The following is a 21,294-nucleotide window of genomic DNA, read 5'->3' as shown; positions in this document are numbered from 1 at the left end:
TTCTTGGTAGAACTCAAGTTTTTTCATGAGCATGACATAGTCATGAAAGATTGGGAAACACTATTAAACACTTGTGTGGAATTACCAAGTAATAAAGGACTTCGTTCTTAGATCTTCAGTTTTTCCCCGCCCCCCCCACATCTTGTAATCTCTTCTATAGGCCCTTAAAAATGTTAGCATATGGCTGGGCGTGGTGGCTCATGCCTGTAATCCCAGCACTTTGGGAGGCCGAGGCAGGTGGATCACAAGGTCAGAAGATTGAGACCATCCTGGCTAACACAGTGAAACCCCGTCTCTATTAAAAATACAAAAAATTAGCCAGGCGTGGTGGCAGGCGCCTGTAGTCCCAGCTAATCCGGAGGCTGAGGCAGGAGAATGGCGTGAACCTGGGAGGCAGAGCTTGCAGTGAGCCAAGTTCGCGCCACTGTGCTCCAGCCTGGGTGACAGAGCGAGACTCCTCAAAAAAAGAAAAAAATTAGAGCACTGGAAAAATTAAATTTACCTATGTTTTTCTTTTTTTTCTTTATTTTGAGACAGGGTTTCACTCCCGTCACCCAGGCTGGAGTGCAATGGTGTGATCTCAGCTCACTGCAGCCTCCACCTCCCAGGCTCAAGCGATTCTCCTACCTCAGCCTCCCAAGTAGCTGGGGCTATAGGCATGTGCCACTGCGCCTGGCTAATACTTTTTCCCTTTTTTTTTTTTTTTTTTTTTTTTTTTTTTTTTTTTTGAGATGGAGTCTTGCGCTATTACCCACTGGAGTACAGTGGCACGATCTCGCCTCACTGCAACTTCCGCCTGAGTTCAAGCAATTCCCTGCCTCAGCCCCCGGAGCAGCTGGGATTACAGGTGTCTGCCATCACACCAGGCTAATTTTTGTATTTTTAGTAGAGATGGGGTTTCACCATGTTGACCAGGCTGGTCTTTAACTCCTGACCTTGTGATCTACCCGCCTTGGCCTTTCAGGGTGCTGGGATTCAGGCGTAAGCCACCACGCCTGGACATTTTTTCTATTCTTTTAAATTTTTTTATAGAGTCAGGGTTTTGCCATGTTGCCCAGGCTGGTCTTGAAGTCCTGAGCTCAGGTGATCTGCATGCCTTGGCCTCCCAAAGTGCTGGGATTACAGGCATGAGCCATTGCACCTGGCCTTACATATGTTTCTTCTTTAAGCATGGTTGTCTCTAGGAAGGCAATGCAGGGGTAGCATTGATAAATGAAATCCATTTATTTTCAATTTGGTTAGCTATTTAGTAAGTGAATTGAATAGAAAGTGTTTAAAATATCATAGAGGAAGTATGGTATCAGGGAAATAATGTAGGCTTTGTTGCCCTACAAGTCTGGATTTGAATCCTGCATCTACTGTTTTTTGGTCCTGTGATCATGATTAAGTCTGTAGCCTCTCTGAGTTTCAGCCTCATCACTTGACATGATATTACCAGATTATCTTAGGCTGTGAAGTCTAAATGTAGTATATACATAAAGTATCTGATGTATATTAAGTTTTGGAACTGACAAGTAGTACCTGTTACTCGAAACATCTATTAGTAAAGCTTTCTTAGCAGTAATAACCACCTAACATAGAAAGCATGTTCTATCTTGTCTCATTCAACATTCAGATACTCTGGATTTGTATAATGTCTTTTGCCGTAAACTAACATTCAGGTGCTATAGAAGTATATTTAATTAACTTTGGGTTTATAAAACTTGTCTCTACTTCTCTATGGAAGTAAAATTCTACTAGACTAAAAAAGTTTGACAATTTCAGTAGTATGTGAAAGAACCCAATACGCTGTTTTAGGTGACTTACTAAGAAAGCATTTTGGCCTTGTTTGAGTTTATTTTTTCTTTCTCTTTTTCAACAGAAAAAGAAGCTTCCCAGTTCATTTCCAGCAGGAATGGATGTAGACAAATTTTTATTATCATTGCATTATGATGAGTAAACATTCTGGGCACATAAGAACAGTAGGTGTTCAAAACTCGTATCCCTTAAACTGAGTGTAGGGAATGGGATATTGACAGAATTTGAAAGCGTGACCTGCACTTTGATTGTACTGAAATTTCACTTTATATCTAAATCATGCTGTTTCTAAAACAGCTTCCTAGTTTGTAAATAGACTTACTTGGTTTATTTTTATTTTGGGAAAAACATTTGCAGAAATGTAAGTAAAGCCAATCTGCAAAACTGTATAGCTTTGACAATTCCATATTGTAATGTAAATACTGTGTAAATCTTGTTGAAATAGAGGTTAAATCAACCTAATGTGTTTTTTGACTTCTTATCATCCCTAATTCTAAAACTTATCTGCAATAGTTTCTCACTTATTTTGGAGGAAAATGATGCTTACTCTTATAAATTACCTTCAGTAACTGTTCAACAAGACATTTAAATACACAACCACTAAGTACTACAAAATGATAACCACCTCAACTGATAGCAGAATATCTAATTAGAAATCAATAGTTTGATGAGTTTTTTCCTAGAGTGAATACTACCCCTTATAATTGCTGTAAGTATTATATTTCTGGAATTTTACACTTTACCTATTTCTTCTGATCCCTCTGTTCTCTGTTTTAAAGAGAGAATTTTGTAAACCATTTATTGAATGTTCTGATCTTTCATTTATAACTTTTAAGATTTTTACAGTACTTTAAGTGGTTAGACTATTGAGCCATAAAAAGTTTGGTTTGTAGTAGAGATTTCTCGGTATGTACTTTTCCCCTAAATGCTGGGGATTTAAAGAATTGCACTAATTCATAGAACTCTTTACATTGTAGTGACCAATGCACATATAATTTAAATCTTGTATTCTATGTGAAAGTTTATGTGGAGGATTATCTTCTGGTGTTGTGTCCATCATAAGATGTAAAAAGAGAAATCATAGTTTTATATTTTAGTTTCTCCTACAATGGGGTATGTTAAATAACTATATCTATACTTAGATACAGTGTATTATCTGTGTCCCTTAAAGTGTTACAAAGAGTTTCTCTCAAAAGGTCCTTAAGGAGAGTGAGAGATGAGAGAGGTGCCTTCTCTGTATTAGACTCACACACATCAGTCACGTTGACGAATTGGTTTAAACTTTTAAATGAGAACAGAAATTATAATTAGTACCTGACCAATTGTGCCTAGATATTAAAGTATGTTCTCTTTAGTACTTTCCGTTCAATTAAATGTCAGTATATTAGAGATTTTTTTCTACAGGTATATATTTTGTTAAAGAGTCACTTTCCTCAACCATTTTTTTGTACTGGGCCTTAAAAAAAATCCATCCAACCTTAACACAACATTTCTCAGTGTAGAAATCATGTCTTCTTAATTGCTGAACCTTACTGCAAAAACTTGTAATGTAAGAAATTTTTTGATGTGGCAGTGGTCTATTCCTGAGGAACTAAATATCATATAGTTAATGTTTATTTAACTCAGCTTGAGATTGTACTACAGTTAGGTTTGAATAAATATTTTCATTAACTTCAAAAGTTTGAATTACTTTACATTGGCAGTCTTGTTTAGAAACTGATTAAATTCCTTTGCAAGTCAATTCTTCCTCTTTTTTGGGAGTTTGTACAATGCTGAAAATCACATTTTCTTATTCAATTCATACTTGGGTATGCTAAGTACTGAAAATTCATATGCAAATAAAATAAGTTGAGTTTCTTCAAGATTCATAATTAACTAACCAGGAACCGCTAAATAAAGTCAAAAGATAACTTGCATTTGGAGCTTTTATGTTCAAAGGCAAGATCATATCCCCATTTTACCTTAAAAGTCCACAGGTCCTGGACTTCATTATACTATTGTACCTGGTAACCTATTTGAATACTTAAATGCCCAGTGGCTGCATTTCAGGGTTGATGTATACTACAACAATCCATAGCCATAGCTGTTTTTATAATTACATGTAAGGATCCAGTCTATTGTTTGGATATTACTTAGAGGTTAATGCAGTCAGTGTATGCCAAATCTGAGAAGTGTTGTTAAGTAAAATCTTGTTACAGATTTAGCCCTGGATATTATTAGAACTATAGTGTGTTGAAATTGCACATGAGAAAAGCATCCATCAGCATTCGTGCAAAGGCTACATGTCATGAATATTAGGAGTAATTTCAAAAGCATATTACTATATATTCTGCATTCATCCTTTCTCTGGTCATCTTTCAGGCTCAGGCCCAGCTTTCTGAAATTACATAAGTTTTGACTTTATTATTATTTATTTTGCTGCTTCCTTTAAACAATGGACTCATTGTGTAGTTTTTTTCTTTTTATAAATGTTATCATTTTGTCATACTTTTGTCTTTTTTCATAAATTTGTATCTACATTGTTGAATTCATGATACATATAGTTTCCTAATGCTTTTTGTTTTTTTGAGAGAGGGCCTCACTCTGTTGCCCAGGCAGAAGTACAGTGGCAAAATCATGGCTCACTGCAGCCTCGACCTCCCAGGCTCAAGTGATCCTCCTACCTCAGCCTCCCGAGTAGCTGGGACTACAAGCATATTCCATTGTACCCAGTATTTTTGTTTTTTGTTTTTTTGTCTTTCGGAGAGATGGTGTCTCACTATGTTGCCCAGGCTAATCTCAAACTCTTGTACTCAAGCAGCCCTCCTGTCTCAGCCTCCCAAGTGTTGGAATTACAGGCATGTGAGCCACCTCATCCAGCTGCTACTTTTACTTCCAATAATATAAAGCTTTTTCCTTTTTTCAGCTATTACAAACAAAAACAGCAGTGAGCATTTTTGTAAATAAACATTTGTTTATGTTAACTATTTCCTTAGAAATTTTAGAGAGTAGAATTACCAAATCAAGAAGTTAGTGTACCTTTTTTTAAGGATCTCAGTGTATTTTGCCATATGCTGCTATTAAACTTGCATCAATTTACATTTCTACCAGCAAATTGTCATTTTTTTGCATAGCATATGCTTATCCATTTCCAGAGGCATATTCAGCTATATCATCACCTGTTTCTAGGTTTGTATTTCCTGATTTGGTAAAATTAGGAGTTAGCTCCTAATCTATTTGTTACTTGTTTTGGTACCTGATAGTAAAAAAGGGTCAATGTACATTTTTTCCCTAAATATTTAACTGCTTGATAATTTGTTCACTTGACAATTTAACCACTGCACAGTTTGTTCAGATAAGCTTTCCTTTCCCCTGCTCATTTATTTAAGATGTCTGTCTTATCCTACACTGATTAACAATCTCTTATTCACAATTCTAAAACCCAAAAGGTTCTGGCAACCAGTTTTTTTCCCCTAGATTTAACATCAGAACTCATTCTGTGGCAAACCTGACCTGAAATGACACGAGGCCACTTAACAGTCTTTATCTCATTTATAGTAATGTTGATTAGTCTGCTGTTCCAGACTCAACTGGGGGGGCATATGGCACATACATTTAGTTTTTAGAAATCCAGAGTATTCTGGTTTATGAACCCCAGCTAACCCCAAAGGTGTATGATCAAAGATTTTGGACTTGTATTAAATGTATACACACATATACACACTATATGGTATGTGTATAGTCTATTCTGTGCCACTGATTAAATCATAACTTTTGTGTCCACTGTTACTGTTTTTGTTTTTTCAAGTACTCACCCTTTTATGCTTCCTGATGAACTTTAGAATTACTTGTATTATTTCAAATTAAAATTTCTATTGGAATATTTGAACTACATTAATGTCATAAGCTAATTCATAAAGAAGCAAAGGGTAAAGATCATATGGTATGTATCAAAGTGTTATACAGTTACCCCTATCAGAAATGTCTTGCTAAACTGGGTGTTTTTGTTTGTTACTATTTTTAGAAAGCTCTTCTTTTCATAGTTTTAACTGGTTATTGCTGTTATGTAGGGATGGTCCTGCTTTATTAATATAAAATTTTTATGGAGACATATAAAGAGAAAAGTGCACCACTATAAATTCATGCCCTTCAGTGAATTTTCTTTAAGTAAATACATCCACATAATCACTATGAACATTACCAGTACCCTAGAATAGTCATTATTGTGACTTCTAGCACCAGAGATTAATTTAGCTTTGTTTTCCTTAACGATATCAATGGATACATGGAATATATAATCTGTGAGAAACACTCATGTTTTGTATAATTCAGCTCAGTCATCCTCAATGCTGTGTATATATTCATTGTATTATATTACGGTTAATCCATTTTATAGATGGAAAAAGTTTATGATGAACAGACTGCTGTGAATGTTCTTGCACATTTTTTTGTGAATGCATTACACTTCTCAGTTGGATAGATACTTAGGAATAGGGTTGCTGGAACACAGCTGCATATATTCAGACATTCAGATTTTTTCATTTTCCATAATGGTTATAACAATTTATGCTATACTCACAGTATAGTAAGTTCTCGATACTCCGTGTTATTTCCAATGTTAGATATTTTCATTTTAGCGGTGTGTATTGGTATGTGTTGTAGTTTTAATTTGGTGTTGGTTTTTTGGGGTTTTATTTTTTTTTAATGAAGTTGAACACCTTTTCAAATACTATTTGGGCATCTTTTGTGGACAGTACAAGGTTTTTGCTCATTTTAGTATTGGGTTGTCTGCCTTTTTCTTACTGATTTTTAGTTGTTCTTTTTGTATTCTGGATACAGGTCCTTTTTCGGATGGATATTAGGTATCTGAGTATTTTCCCTTGTTATTCTTCTAAAAGCTTTATGGTTCAACCTATTTCATTTTGATTTGACCATCTATCTGGAATTGATTTTCCACATTGATGTACAATTAACCCACACTATTTATTACCAAAGATTATCCTTTGCCAACTACATTGCACACTTTTCTCATAAGCTGGGAAATGTGTAGGTTTGTTTCTGGACTGTATTCTGTTCCATTGGTCTGCTTTAAGATGTGCTAATAACACACTGTCTTAATTACTGTAGGAAATCTTTTTTTTTTTTTTTTTTTTTTTTGAGACACAGTCTCACTCTGTCGCCCAGGCTGGAGGGCATCGGTGTGATCTCTGGTGACTGTAACCTCCACCTCCCAGGTTCAAGCAATTCTCCTTCCTGAGCCTCCCAAGTAGCTGGGATTACAGTTGTGCTCCACCACACTCAGTTAATTTTTGTATTTTTAGTAGAGACAGGGTTTCATCATGTTGTCCAGGCTGGTCTTGAACTCCTGACCTCAGGTGATCCACCCACCTCAGCCTCCCCAGGTGCTGGGATTACAGGTGTGAGCCACCATGCCAGGCCCAAAATCTTTTATATTTTAATTGCTATTTATTTTCTATACTGAGTGAAGTCTGTTAGTACTAATGGATTTACCAGTGCTACTTTTTAATTTACGAAGTATTATCTAAATAATTATTTTCCAATTTTATTTATTTTTACTACACTGATATTTGCACTTCCAGTGCAACTAATAATGATCAAAGTCTGCTTCATGGTCTTGTTCCTCATTTTAATGGCAATGTTAAGTATGTTTGCTTTTGTTAAGTATGTTTGCTTTTGTTTGTAGAATTTTACGTCAGAAGTACCTGTTGAACTTAATTGCCATGTTTAAGCATCAATTAAAATATTTTCATTGAACTCATGAATTTATTTTTATATTAGTGATTATTTTAAGTAAATTTGTTTTGTGAACATTTTATTTAAATGTTTTTGGTTTTTGTTTTTGAGACAAGGTCTTGCTATATTGCCCGGCTAGAGTGCAGTGGCTGTTCATGGGCGCAGTCATAGCCCAGTATAGCCTTGAACTACTGGGCTCAAAGGATCCTCCTGCCTCAACTTCCTGAGTAGCTGGGACTACAGGTGCACACCAACACACCCAGTGAAAAGTTTACTTTTAATGAGATTGGTTTCAAACTTATGCCAGTTTTTAAAATGAATTTTAAACCTTTCCTTCTTTTTCTAGTTTATTTGAATATTGGGGATAATAAATAGTACCAGTGCTAAAATATGAAGTTTAAATTTTACATATATGTAAAAACACTTAGATTAATGCCTGGAACATAATAAGCACTTTAAGAACTAGTTGCTATTATAGCTGATGCTGTTTTTTATTTCTTTTTTCTGCAACAGTTTATTTAGAATGGGAAATAACTGTTCCTTGAGACTAAATCACTACTAAATTATCTAGGCCTGGAGGCTTTTGCTTAAACAGTTTTCCATTTTTTTTTTTTTTTCTCCTAAATTTCTTCCTAGCTGATTTATTATCTATTGAGGCTTTGAGCTTTTTTTTCCTGAGTCAAATATCACATTTTTTTCTAAATTTTGCTTTTGTTCTCTTTTAAATTAGATGCGATTTCTTTTTTTCTGTCAAAAACACTTCTTAGATTCAACAGTTATATAGGAGTCTACTTTATTCTTTGTGCTTCCTACTTTCTCAGGGTCCTTTTTGCATGTTTGTTTAACTTAAATTGAATAAACAGTTATCTGATTTTTTTCCCCCCCTTAAACCATGTAAGCATTTAAGGCTATGAATTTGCCTTTGATTTCAGCTTTCAGCAAAATTTGGAAGATGGGGTAAGTACTTTAATATTCATACATAATTATTTGTTAATAATGTAATAAATGATACCAGGCTCTTTTTTGCCTAAAATTTTATTGTGGTCAGGGTAAGTTGCAGGTTTTATAAATGTTGCATGGGTGCTTAGAAACAGGTATTCTTGGCTGAGCATGGTGGCTCACACCTGTAATCCCAGCACTTTGGGAGGCCAAGGCAAGCAGATCACTTGAACCCAGGAGTTCAAGACCAGCCTAGGCAACATGATGAAACCACATCTCTATAAAAAATTAGCTGGGCGTGGTAGTGCGCATCTGTGGTCCTAGCTACCAGGGAGGCTGAGGTGGGTGTATCACTTGAGCCCAGGAAGTCAAGGCTGCAGTGAGATGAGACCATGCCACTGCACTACAACCTGGGCAACGGAGCGAGACCCAATCTCAAAAAAAAAGTTTTGAAAAAGAGAAATAGGTATTGTTTATAAAGGTAAAATTTGATATTTATTCAGTCTTATACTATTTGAATCCTGTCTTTCATACTTTTTTCACAAATGTTTAATCCATGAAACATTATTATCTTGATCATAGCTTTGGCTTTGTTTTCTGCATGGTCTATAGCCATCATAAAAAGTAGTTCTTTCCCGATTTTAACAGTTTCTGCCTTCTCATAATTTATGATACATGCCAACCCTTTTTACCTTTTTGTTTGTTTGTTTGTTTTTGAGACAGAGTTTCGCTCTTGTTGCCCAGGCTGGAGTGCAGTGGCGTGATCTCAGCTCACTGCAACCTCCACTTCCCTGGCCCAAACGATTCTCCTGCCTCAGCCTCCCATGTAGCTGGGATTACAGGTATGTGCCACCACGCCTGGCTAATTTTGTATTTTTAGTAGAGATGGGGTTTCTCCATGTTTGCCAGGCTGGTCTTCAAACTCCTGACCTCAGGTGATCCACCCACCTCGACCTCCCAAAGTGCTGGGATTACAGGCGTGAGCCACCACGCCCAGCCTCTTTTTACTTTATAATTGGATTTTTAAGCTTTTGCCTTACAGTAACTTAAGATGTGGAACTGTAACAGTAACAGTCCATTGCCCATTGTGCGTGACAAGTCAGTGTGCAAGACCCTGGGCTGCAGCAAAGAAAGATGTTTAATTGCAGGGCCACCGAATGAGGAGACTAGAGGAAACTTCAGATCTGTCTCCCTGAGGCTTTAGGAAGTGGGCCAAGGTACAGCCTGTTTATTGCCTAGTTATAACTATATTTCTGTCCAGGACACAGCATGCAATTCTTATAAGTCCTGTGAGGGCAGTCTCAGAACTTGTCCTACTGGCATTTACCTTTATTTAGCAGATAAAGATACACGTTACCGATATTTCACCATGTGAACCAAGGGGAACCAGGAGCTAGGTAAAATACGAGAAAAAAAGGAAAATACAAGGAAAAAAGGAAACTTAACACGTTTTAGAATACTTCACTGAAGGTAAGCAGTGCCTCCAAAGGTCAATGATCTGGAAAACATTTGAAAAGTGCTCTTGACAATTCTGGGGAAAAAATGGAAAGGAAGAGAGAAAACACAGAGAACCAGAAAGTAAATGGTATTTCTTTTCTTTGTTTAAGAGACAAGGTCTCCCTCTGTTCCCCAGGCTGGAGTACAGTGGCAAGATAATTTCACTGTAACCTTGAAGATCCCCCTTGGCCCTCTGAAGTTTCGCTGGAAAATAAAATTGTTTGCAAAAGGCAGATTAATTGGAGAAAAGGAATATACATTTATTTAATGTGTATACATGGGGGCCTTCAAAGACCTGACCCCGCCCCCAATGGGGTGTAGAAACTTTTCTTTTTTTTTTTTTTTTTTGAGATGAAGTCTTGCTCTGTCGCCCAGGCTGGAGTGCAATGGTGTGATCTTGGCTCACTGCAACCTCCGCCTCCTTGGTTGAAGCGATTATTCTACCTCAGCCTCCCGAGTTGCTGGGATTACAGGCATGCGCCACCACGACCGGCTAATTTTTGTTTTTGTAGTAGAGACGGGGTTTCACCATGTTGGCCAGACTGCTGTCGAACTTCTTACCTCAGGTGATCCGCCCATCTCAGCCTCTCAAAAGTGCCGGGATTACAGAAGTGAGTCACTGTGGCTGGCTGGGTGTAGGAACTTTATACCATCTTCAGGTTACAGAAGTAATGTGAGGTCCCAGCATGGCCAAAAACATGTTCTTTTGGTAAATCAGGTTTTAGTGGCAAGACAGCTTAAGGGGAGGGAAAGGGGACCTGACTAGGAAAGGTGGTCTTGTTAGTAGCTTTCTCAGAGAATGGATGTTAAATGTTTAAGACCTTTAAAGGTGTCAGACAGGCTCTCATTTACCCTTTTCTAGATTCTAGACAAGGGAAGTCCTGGCTGCATTAATGGAGATTCTCCATAGATGCAAATTTCTTCCACAAAAGAAAGCTTTGCAGCACCACTTCTGTTTGCTGGGCCTCTGACAGCCATCTCAAAATATGTCAAATAAATATAATTTGAGGTAAAATATTTTTATTTCCTTCAACCACTACCTCTCCTTCTTCCCCAGCCAGTCCTTAAGCAGTCATTTAAAAAATGAAAAACTTTCACCTAACTGAATTCTTAATTCTTCATTCCATGGGCTTGCCTAAACCTTTGTCATTTTTGGAGGAAACATCAGAGTACTTTATTTTCTAAACTCTTCCGTGTTTGAGACACACCTTTTAGTATCTTATTTTGTTTCATTAAAAACAGTTAGCTGTTCTGTCACTTGTTTTCTTGGATTGAATGTAATAGAAATAAGAACTACGGCTACCTATTTTTCTAACTAGATATTAGAGGAATTTAATACATTTTCTCCAGAATGTCTTAGTATGATTTTCTGCTAATTAATTTTGCCAATAAAATACGCTCTATAGGGCCGGGCGTGGTGGCTCATGCCTGTAATCCCAGCACTTTGGGAGGCCGAGGCAGAAGGATCACCTGAAGTCAGGAGTTCGAGACCAGCCTGGCCTACGTGGCAAAATTCTTGTCTCTATTGAAAATACAAAAATTAGCTAAGTGTGGTGGTGTATGCCTGTATACTCAGGAGGCTCAGGCACGAGAATCACTTGAACCCGGGGAATGGAGGTTGCAGTGAGCCAAGATCGAGCCACTGCATTCCAGCCTGAGCTACAGAGCGAAACTCTGTCTCAAAAAAGAAAAAAAAAAGAAATACGCTCTTTAAAATCTTCCCCCTTAGGACTTAAAAATCTGAGTTTTTCTATTATCTTTATGTTTTCTGTTATGTTAGATTATTGCTTCAGAGTACCTTTTTTTTTTTTTTTTTTTTTTTTTTTTTTTTAAAGAAACACCATTTAAGCTGGGCATGGTAGCATGTGCCTATAGTCCTAACTACTTAGGAGGCTGAGGCAGGCAGATCACTTGAGAACCCAGGAGTTCAGGGTTACAGTGAGCTATGGTCATGCCACTGCACTCCAGCCTAAGTGACACAGCAATACCTTATCTCTTACAAACAAACAAAAAAATCTTACTTGTTGGTTCTCTGTTTCTTCTCTTTTTCCATTTTTTCCCAGAATTTTCAGAGCACTTCTCAGATGTTTTCCAGATCAATGACCTTTGGACGCAATGTTAGTTTCTGCTTATCTTTAATGAAGTATTCTTATGTTTTGGATTTCCTTTTCTCATCTTATCCAGCTCCTGCTTCAGTTATAAGTTTTTGTAAGTCGGGGCAGATAATTATTGAAAGGCATTTAACTAAAGTATAGGAAGTTAAGAACGTGGGCTCTGGAGCTCGACTAACTTGGAGTTGAACCCTAGCCAGCTTTTTGCCCTTGGAATTTATTTAGCTACTCTATGTCTCAATTTCCTTATTTATAAGGGAGGGATAATAATGGTACCGACTCTTAGAAGTTTTTGCCACAATTAAATGAGTTTATACATACAAAGCACATAACAAGCCTCAAAAGTTGTTGATGATTACAGATGTTTTTGAAAATACTTTTCCTCTGAATCTTAAGAGCAGTTGATTTTTCCCATATATTGTCATTTTGCTCCTTCAAAGGATCTACAATACATTATTTGCCAACAGATAATGTGTACACAATGACCTTTACTGCCCCCTCCTCTTCCTGAGGGGGAGTTTTCCCTCTTCAGAGCTGCAGTTGAGGGTGGTGTGCATAGCCCCTGCCTGTAGTGTTTTAATTTTTTCCCAGATAAAATGCAATGCAAGATACTTGTGCTACAGTCTGTCCTGCTTAAGAAAAGGCATTATGGTTTATTGGAAGTGGTGATCTGTTCCCTTTTTTATAAATCCATTCAGTTTATCAGTTTCTACCTCCTTTCCCACTCTCTATGCTGCTGTAGTAATTCAGAGCCCAAACTGCAGGGTTTTCTATTTGACCTCCCCCAACCCTGAATGTTGAGGTTACAAGAAATTGCCCCCACTTTAGACCCTGAGCACATGGGCTTCTGTCTTGTTTTGTAGTACTGTTGCACACACTGTGGTTTGAGTGATTATATGAAGCACTGTTAGTTTGTCCAGAATAGCCAACTCTTACTGTAAAGAAAAGTAATTTACTAAATGTAAATTACCTACAGAGAACATTCACTTGACCTTTAACAATCCTCAAAAATATAAATTTGTTCTCACAAATGGAAGCTTCTAGCTGCTTACATAAGTCACTAATATTACACATTGGTATTTCTACTATATTTCGATTATAAGTATAGACTCAGAATGCAAAGATGTATCAGACTTTTCAAGGTTACCAAAAAGCAGAAGAAAAAATTTAATTTCAAAAGGTTTTGGGATTTTATTTTGATTTTTAAAAGTTAACATAGAAAATAATATAAATGAAACAGCTTATCTGAATATAAGCTAACCCACAGTAGTCACACTGATTACAGCAGGCCTTCTGGTCACATAGGGTTGTCTCCTTAAATAGCAGGTTGTCTACAGCTTCTGAATTAGCATGGCAGAAGCACCTCCTCCTCCATTGCAAATACTGGCAAGACCGTATTCTCCTTGCTTCAAGGCATGAGTCAAATGACCAACAATCCTGGCTCCAGACATTCTAAAATTTAAAAAGCATTTACTTCTTTAATGAAGTACAGAATTTATGAGTAACCAAAATGTTTCTGTTCCAATTTAACTTCATGAAAACCTTACTAGCCACTACTTCTTGCTGAATTAACTACTACTATTCTAAAACTAAAACTTGGAGGACTTGTTTCAGGAAGGGTCACAGATCTTAGATCTTTCATTTATTTATTTATTTTTTTATTTTTATTTATTTATTTTTTTTTTTTGAGATGGAGTCTTGCTCTGTCGCCAGGCTGGAGTGCAGTGGTGCATCTCAGCTCACTGCAACTTCCGCCTCCCGGGTTCAAGCCATTCTCCTGCCTCAGCCTCCCAAGTAGCTGGGACTACAGGCGTGCACCACCACACCCAGCTAATTTTCGTATCTTAAAGTACAGAAGAGTATAATGGAAGATGGAAGGGGGATATGGAATAAACTACATATTGGGTACAATGCACACATTTGGGTGACAGGTGCACTGAAATCAGCCCCCACCACTATAAATTCATCCATGTAACCAAAACCCACAGTACCCTAAAGCTAATGAAATAAATAGGAAGGAGAAAGAAAAAGGGGGGGGAAAGTCTAAATGTACACTTTATTTTTCTTCTTCAACATAAAAGGTTATTAGGTTTCAAGTAACAGATGTGACAGGTCTCTGTTCAGTATTGGATACCATCTATCAGAAATGATTTTTGCCTTATGAAAGATGGGTAGGAAGGAAAACTTAAATCAAGAGCAATAGGAATTATGAGTTTTAAGTTTAGCTAGAAACACAAAGGCAGCTATTAACCTAGATATAGTTATTATTTTTACCTACCCAATTGGATGCCCCAGAGAAACAGCTCCTCCATTGATATTCACTTTTTGGGGATCAATCTCCAACATTTTAATGTTTGCTAGTACAACCAGACTAAAGGCTTCATTTACTTCCCACATTGCAATATCTTCTTTTTTTAATCCCACATCTTTAAGAACCTAAGATTTTTTTAAAAGACAGATGATGTTCAAATAATTAGCAATCACAACTTACTGTCATTTCCTTGAAATACTACAATTGGAAGTTCTTGGTTTCAGATGGAAGGATCTCTATTTTCAGATTTTTTTTTTTTTTTTTTTTTTTTTTTTTTTTTTTTTTTTTTTTTTTTTTTAGACGGAGCCTTGCTCTGCCTCCCAGGCTGGAGTGCAATGGCGCCATCTCGGCTCACTACAACCTCTGCCTCCCAGGTTCAAGCAATTCTCCTGTCTCAGCCTCCTGAGTAGCTGGGATTACAGACGCCCACCACCATGCCCAGCTAATTTTTGTATTTTTAGTAGAGATGGGGTTTCACCATGTTGGCCAGGCTGGTCTCAAAACTCCTGACCTCAGTTGATCCGCTCACTTCAACCTCCCAAAGTGCTGGGATTATAGGCATGAGTCACCATGCCCGGCCTATTTTCAGATTTTTAGTTGCTTATCCTATTCCATTATATCAAAGAATTTTGTTTGCATTATGTCTATTTGGACATAGAGGACAGAAAATTTGGTTTTCTTTCCACAGATGTTTGAAAAGGTGCATTTTCTATTTAGGGGTACATAGTGCTTTATATATTCTTAAGCTCTGCTTTACTGATTGTGTGTAGCTTAGTTCTACATTCTTTGTTGTTGTTGTTGTTGTTGTTGTTGTTGATTTGTTTTGAGACAGGGTCTTGCTTTGTTGCCCAGGCTGAAGTGGAATGGCACAGTCATGGCCCACTGCAGCCTTGATCTCCCAGGGTCAAGCGATCTGCCTGCCTCGGCCTCCCAAAGTGCTGGGATTACAGGCGAGAGCCACTGCACCCAGCCAGTTCTATGTTCTTGACTGTTAATGAAAGAGGTGTATTCGTTTCTACTATAAGTAATATTAATGCATCCCCCGCAGTTTCTGCTTTATAAAAGTTACTGTAGGGTTATCCGGGCCACAGATACTTACACCTGTTGCAGTTTCATTGTAAGTCATTTATTTAAAATCTTACACTATATGATGTGTTTTGTTTTGGTAGTTCCTCAGCTATGCAGGAAGGTGTATTTGTGCCAGTATTATCCCTATGCTAATACTTTTTAAAACATTACTAGTGAGTGCCCTTTTTCTTTAGAGAAGAAATTTGATTGTTGTGAGCAATAATAAAATTAACATGGAACTCTTCCTCCACCTTCCTCTCTTCAACTAGTGGACTAAGGTAGCTTTCTAGCCTATACAGCTCAAACAGCTTCCACTGTTCCAACAACACAAAACAAAATATGGTGCCCATATATAGCCACATCTGTAGCTCTCAGAAGTTATTCTACCTTCAGAATCCAGAATTGTGTAGTACCCTTGCTTTCCGATGTGATGCGCTCACTTTCAGAAGCTACATGTTCCTGTCATTTTCTGAGATCTGCCAGCTCTGAGCAGATCATTACTCCACTGGCCCCTTGTTTCTGATCCTTCTCTATTCTTGTTTCCTACTGAGTATGCAGTTTTTTTCATTGTGGGGGTTGGGGGCAGTGGGGAGAATCTCGATTTTACTAAAATTCTGCCATTTTTTTTTTTTATCTGGGTGCTTACAGAAGTTTACTGTCAGGGTGAGGTCCTCTCAAAAGGAAATATTTACTTAAGATTTCTAAGAACCTGAACCCCTAAAAACTTTATTTTCCTGTGACTGCTTAGCAATTTCCCACTGAGACTTGTTATTTCTCCTTTGATAGCACTTACTTACTGACAATTTGGAATATGTAGGTTCTCTGTCTCTAGTTTCACTATTTACTCTGAAGACCTGCTGCCAGCTGTTCCCTTTCAGAATGGAGTCCTCTCCTGGGGAGTGACTAGTTGCTTTCCGTTCTAGATTTGGAACTACCAGCCAGCATTCCCTTTTCTTTGCCAAACCAACCTCCCCTTTGTGGTTACCACACCAGGTGTGTGAGTTCTGTGTGATACTTACAAATAATTCAGATGTGTAGTTTTACCTGTTCTACTGAAGATGTAGTTTGTGGGCTGTTCTTTATTTATTTTTTTGTTATCCTTGTTGCTCTTACTCTTTTCAGGAGAGGACATGGGAAGATTTGAAACCAAGCTATCTCTCTGCTTTGGCAGATAAACAACATTTAAATTCTAAAAACTGCAGCCTTGGTATAAGCAAACTGGAAGTTGGCATAATGGAGTATCATCCCTCACTTTGTTCTCACCATAGATACGGCATGTACAGGAGCAATTGGAAAATCAATAGGTTCTACAGCAGCGTCAGCAAATGCTGTTTAAAAAAAGGGGGAGGGTGAGTTGTTAAAATCTTTTTTTTACTACATAGAATATGCAAAAGTCAAGTTTAACCCATTAAATGCACATTTCCTAACCCCTTTAATATATGTAAATACATTTCTTCCTTTTCTAAGATTCTACACTTTATAAAATTACTCCAGTAATCTAAGACACTGATTTTCATTGGGAGGGAGTTTGGGAGTATTTGCCTCTAGGAACATTGGCACCATCTAGAGATGTTTTTGGTTGTCAGAATAGTTCAGATGCCACTGTGTAGAGACTAAGGATTCTGCTTAACATCTACAATGCATAGAAGAGTCCCTACGACAAAGAATTATTTAGTGCAAAAGTCAATAGTGCTGAGGTTAAGAAACCATGATCTAAGCTAAGAAAAAAATGAAGTTATAAGGCTTTTTATAAATAACAAAACAGCATCTGTTTAAGTCCTTAGGAAGAAGGCAAGACAGATTTTTGCAGCTAAAAATCAGCTTAAGGACATTGAGAACTTACCCAGGGCCACAGTGTTAATATTAAAATGCCACACATCTAAATTTTGTATTTCTGGACTCCTAATCCCATATTCTTTTTTTCCTACATAGCTGCCTCTCTAGGAAAATGCATGTACTTTATTTTCTTCTATTTATCATAAAGGACAGGAAGGTTTTTAAAGCTTAATCTTTAAAAAAAAAAAAAAAAGAGACAAGATCTTGCTCTGTTGCCTAGGCTGGAGTGCAGTGGTGCTGCAGCTTTGATATCTTGGGCTCAAATGATTGTCAGCCTTAGCCTCCTAGGTAACTGGGACTACAGGCATGCCACCACACCTGGCTAATTTTTTTCTTTCAGAAATGGGGTCTCACTGTGTTGCCCAGGCTGGTCTCAAATTCCTGGCCTCAAGCAGTCCTGCCTTAGCCTCCCAAAATGCTGGGGTTACAGGCGTGAGCCACTGTGCCTAGCCCTTAAAGCTTAATCTTATATAAAGTATAATGAAAATATTAAAGGAGCTTCTATCTCAATTGAAATATGTATTAAATTCTGCCACAAGTACAACCTATAGATAGTAATACTTAATATTGGAGTTGGCTATATCTAACAAGTAAACTTAATTTCAGGAAGAGCTTATAGATGTTTAAAAACCTTTTTTTTTTTTTTTTAAAGACAGGGTCTTACTCTGTCACCCAGGCTGGAGTGCAGTGGCACAATCTCAGCTCACTGCAACCTCAAACTCAGGAGGGCCCAAGGCATCCTCCCACCTCAGCTTCCCGAGTAGATGGTAGTACAGGCACATGTCACCATGCTCAGCTAATTTTTTAACTTTTTGTAGAGACGAAGTCTCACTATATTGCCCAGGCTGATTTTGAACTCTGGAGCTCAAGCAATCCTCCCGCCTCCACCTCTGAAAGTGCTAGGATTACAAGTGTAAGCCACCTCGCCTGGCCTTACCTACTATTCTTGCCAGTGGTGTAACATTGAGCCTCTTGGCTGCACCTGCCGTCATCAGAACCAGAGCAGCTGCTCCATCATTCAGTGTACTGGCATTGGCAGCTGTTATTGTACCTGAAAGCAAAAATAAGCATGAAGTCAAAACATTACTTCACAATGAACGCATTTGATTCAATTTAACAAATACTGCCTGGGCTGCTAAATGTTTAAAGAAATTACAAATATGGGTGGAGACAATTCCTGCCCTCAGGAAACACATACATATAACTACAAGACAATTTAAGAATACCTTTTTGTGTTCATAAAACTAAGTTTTCTCAAAGATCAGAAACATGCATGATGGCACTGGGTAAATGCTGGTCTACAACTCTTGAACGATAGGGACCAGTTAATATTTTTGTATCCAGGGTCTAACTTTCCTTATTCAATATATAGCAGATACTCACTACATATTTTTCAAATTAGATATTTCTTCTTCTCTAGAATCACCTGAAGTTAAGTATCAATGAATGCTAAAAACTACCAAACCACTTTAAATAGGAGAATGTTATCATATATAAATTATATCAATAAATCTGTTTTTTTCAGTGCCAGTGAAGACCCTATCATAGACTGCTACATATGAAAAACTGAATTCTATAGCCATGTTATACATCTCTTCCCTTAGATTTATATATTGAAGGTATAAACTAACAGTTTTATACTTTCAATTAATCTTACATGAGCCTGATATATTGAAAATGTTAAATAACATCTAGATGTTTTCTAGAATTACTTTTTAAAAATCCTTAGGCAGTTCTAAGAATTAGATATGGTATACTGGCTCAATTTTTTCTTATGCTTCATTTCTTAACACTAACCATTTTCTTTCTGGAAAACTGTCTTCAGCTTTGGAACTTTGCTAAAATCAACACGTTTATATTCTTCATCTTCTTTCACCACTACATCTGGTTGACCTAAAATAAAAATATTTTAAGTGAAATCGCTCAATACAAGTAGTCATTCAGCAAGCAACTGTTGTACAAGATGCCCAGTGGTCTGTGCCTGCCTTTGTATCCCTGCCTCCCTTAAACCATCCCAAATAAACACTAATCTAGAATTTATTATCTATAATCTCTATTATGTTAGCATCTTAAAGAGAAACTTATAAAGTAGCTTCACAAATTTTTTTTTTTTTTGAGGCAGGCTTTTCCTCTGTTGCTTAGGCTAGCATGATCACAGTTTACCTCAATCTCTCCAGGCCCACGTGATCCTCCCACCTCAGCCTCCCAAGTAGCTGGGACTACAGGTGTGAGCCACCACAGCCAGCTAATTTTGCTTGTTTGCTTGCTTGCTTGTTTGAAATGGTCTTGTACAGTCTCCCAATAGAGTACAATGCTGCACTCCTAGCTCACTGCACCCTTGAACTCCTGGGCTCAATTGATCCTCCTCCCTTGGATTCCCTAGTAGCCGGGACTACAGGCATGTGTTGCTACACCCAGTTAATTTTTAATTTTTTTGTGTGAAGGCCGAGTCTCACTTTGTTGCCCAGGCTGGTCTCAAACTCCTGGGCTCAAGCAGTCCTCCCACCTCGGCCTCCCAAAGTGTTGGGATTACAGGTGTGACCCACTGCACCCAGCCACAAAATTTAAATCTACACCTCCACATCCCATTCTCTTCTTCCTCAACTCCCTTCTATGATCACAGACTCCACTCTCCTGACCCCAGAGGTAGCTATCTGACCTATACTAGATAAGTTCCAGTATTCTATCTAGAGCACAGTAATCATTCCTGGAATAGAACTATAACCTAAAGCAAGTTAATGAGTCTTTATTGTGGATTTATTCTGCTGGAACTGGTGAGAAAGTCTCTTTCCTTTTTGAGAATCGCATATATGTGACCCTAGAGGTAGAGACAGCAACTTTAGAAAGGCTGACAGAATAAAGCACAAAAGCCTGCAGGTGTGAGAAGCCAGGAGTGCATGCCTTAGTAGTAGTGAACACCCAGTTCCAATCCCTGAAGTTCCCAGAGCTGAATGGTTGCTACTGTTCATCCTTCAGTTCTTGGAGGCACTCCCAGTAACCTTCTAGAAATCCCTTTTCAATTTAAAATACCGTGTTGACTGTCACTTACAGGAAAAAGAGTTCTAATAAATTTCTCAAAATAATACTCTTAGGGATCTTATAAATGGATTGAAACCTGACATTAAGTTGGGTGGATTTATGTTCTCTCTGAACTGGCAACTCTTCACTTTTTATTAACCATAAGCAGTGTCCTCAGTTGAAAGGAACAAAGATAATGTCCTAATTTAAAACTTAAGCATAAAACATTCAGCAACATGAAAAGTCTATTCATCCTTTTTGGAACTTTTACCTTTTACTGTAACTGTGACAGGAATAACTTCATTTCCAAATTTCCCAGCTTCCCATGCTGCTTTACTTCTGGTATAAGAATTAATAGCATAAGCGTCCTGTTCATCTCGTGCAATATTCAGCTTCTTTGCTGTATTCTCAGCACAGCTGCCCTGATGAAAAGTTGAAATAGTTTAAAGTTAGTTAACTTTGCGTAATTTAGAAAATATCTTTAACTTTGCATAGCTTATAAAATAGTGTTTAGTAGTTACATTTCTTAAAATATATTTCTTAGGCCGGATGTAGTGCTCATGCCTGTAATCCCAGCACTTTGGGAGGTCGAGGCAGGCAGATCATGAGGTCAGGAGACCAAGACCATCCTGGCCAACATGGTAAAACCCTGTCTCTACTAAAAATTAGCCGGGCATGGAGGCACGCACCTGTAGTCCCAGCTACTCGGGAGCCTGAAGCAGGAGAATTGCTTGAGCCCAGGAGGCGGAGGCTGCAGTGAGCCAAGATTGTGCCACTGCATTCCAGCCTGGGCAACAGAGCAAGACTCCATTTCAAAAAATAAAAATAACAGCATATACACACACACACATTTCTTTCTGTACCAGGTCACTTTTCACTCATGTCTTGTTTTGAGATGGAGTTTCACTCTTGTCACCCAGGCTGGAGTGCAGTGGTGCAATCTTGGCTCAATGCAACCTCTGCCTCCTGGGTTACAGCAATTCT

General features: G+C 37.8%; 4 protein-coding genes across 7 annotated transcripts in view; 3 read left to right on the top strand and 1 right to left on the bottom strand.

The window, feature by feature from the left end:
- LOC126936198 (protein NPAT) overlaps positions 1 to 6,491 on the top strand; it is a 64,872-nt gene extending 58,381 nt beyond the window's left edge. For both annotated transcript variants that reach the window (XM_050758684.1, XM_050758685.1), the window contains exon 18: positions 1,862 to 6,491. In XM_050758684.1, coding sequence (XP_050614641.1) covers positions 1,862 to 1,939 — 78 coding nt within the window. In that variant the 3' untranslated portion in view covers positions 1,940 to 6,491. The remainder of the gene's footprint in view (positions 1 to 1,861) is intronic.
- The window catches only part of POGLUT3 (protein O-glucosyltransferase 3), a 603,612-nt gene that overhangs the window by 315,378 nt on the left and 266,940 nt on the right, over positions 1 to 21,294 (top strand). The gene's annotated exons all lie outside the window — the stretch shown is intronic.
- ACAT1 (acetyl-CoA acetyltransferase 1) overlaps positions 13,244 to 21,294 on the bottom strand; it is a 976,528-nt gene continuing 968,477 nt past the window's right edge. For all 3 annotated transcript variants that reach the window (XM_050758706.1, XM_050758704.1, XM_050758707.1), the window contains 6 exons: positions 20,582 to 20,732; positions 19,090 to 19,185; positions 18,230 to 18,343; positions 16,720 to 16,784; positions 14,356 to 14,513; positions 13,244 to 13,529 (listed from right to left, as the gene is read on the bottom strand). In XM_050758706.1, coding sequence (XP_050614663.1) covers positions 13,409 to 13,529; positions 14,356 to 14,513; positions 16,720 to 16,784; positions 18,230 to 18,343; positions 19,090 to 19,185; positions 20,582 to 20,732 — 705 coding nt within the window. In that variant the 3' untranslated portion in view covers positions 13,244 to 13,408. The remainder of the gene's footprint in view (positions 13,530 to 14,355; positions 14,514 to 16,719; positions 16,785 to 18,229; positions 18,344 to 19,089; positions 19,186 to 20,581; positions 20,733 to 21,294) is intronic.
- CWF19L2 (CWF19 like cell cycle control factor 2) overlaps positions 14,112 to 21,294 on the top strand; it is an 808,601-nt gene continuing 801,418 nt past the window's right edge. The window contains exon 1 of the mRNA XM_050758687.1: positions 14,112 to 14,116. The gene's annotated coding sequence lies outside the window, so the exon portion shown is untranslated. The remainder of the gene's footprint in view (positions 14,117 to 21,294) is intronic.

The sequence above is a fragment of the Macaca thibetana genome, chromosome 14 (assembly GCF_024542745.1).
Source record: "Macaca thibetana thibetana isolate TM-01 chromosome 14, ASM2454274v1, whole genome shotgun sequence".
NCBI classification, from domain to species: Eukaryota; Metazoa; Chordata; class Mammalia; order Primates; family Cercopithecidae; genus Macaca; species Macaca thibetana.
Note: the sequence above shows the minus strand (reverse complement) of the source record. Positions and strands in the feature narration are given on the sequence as shown.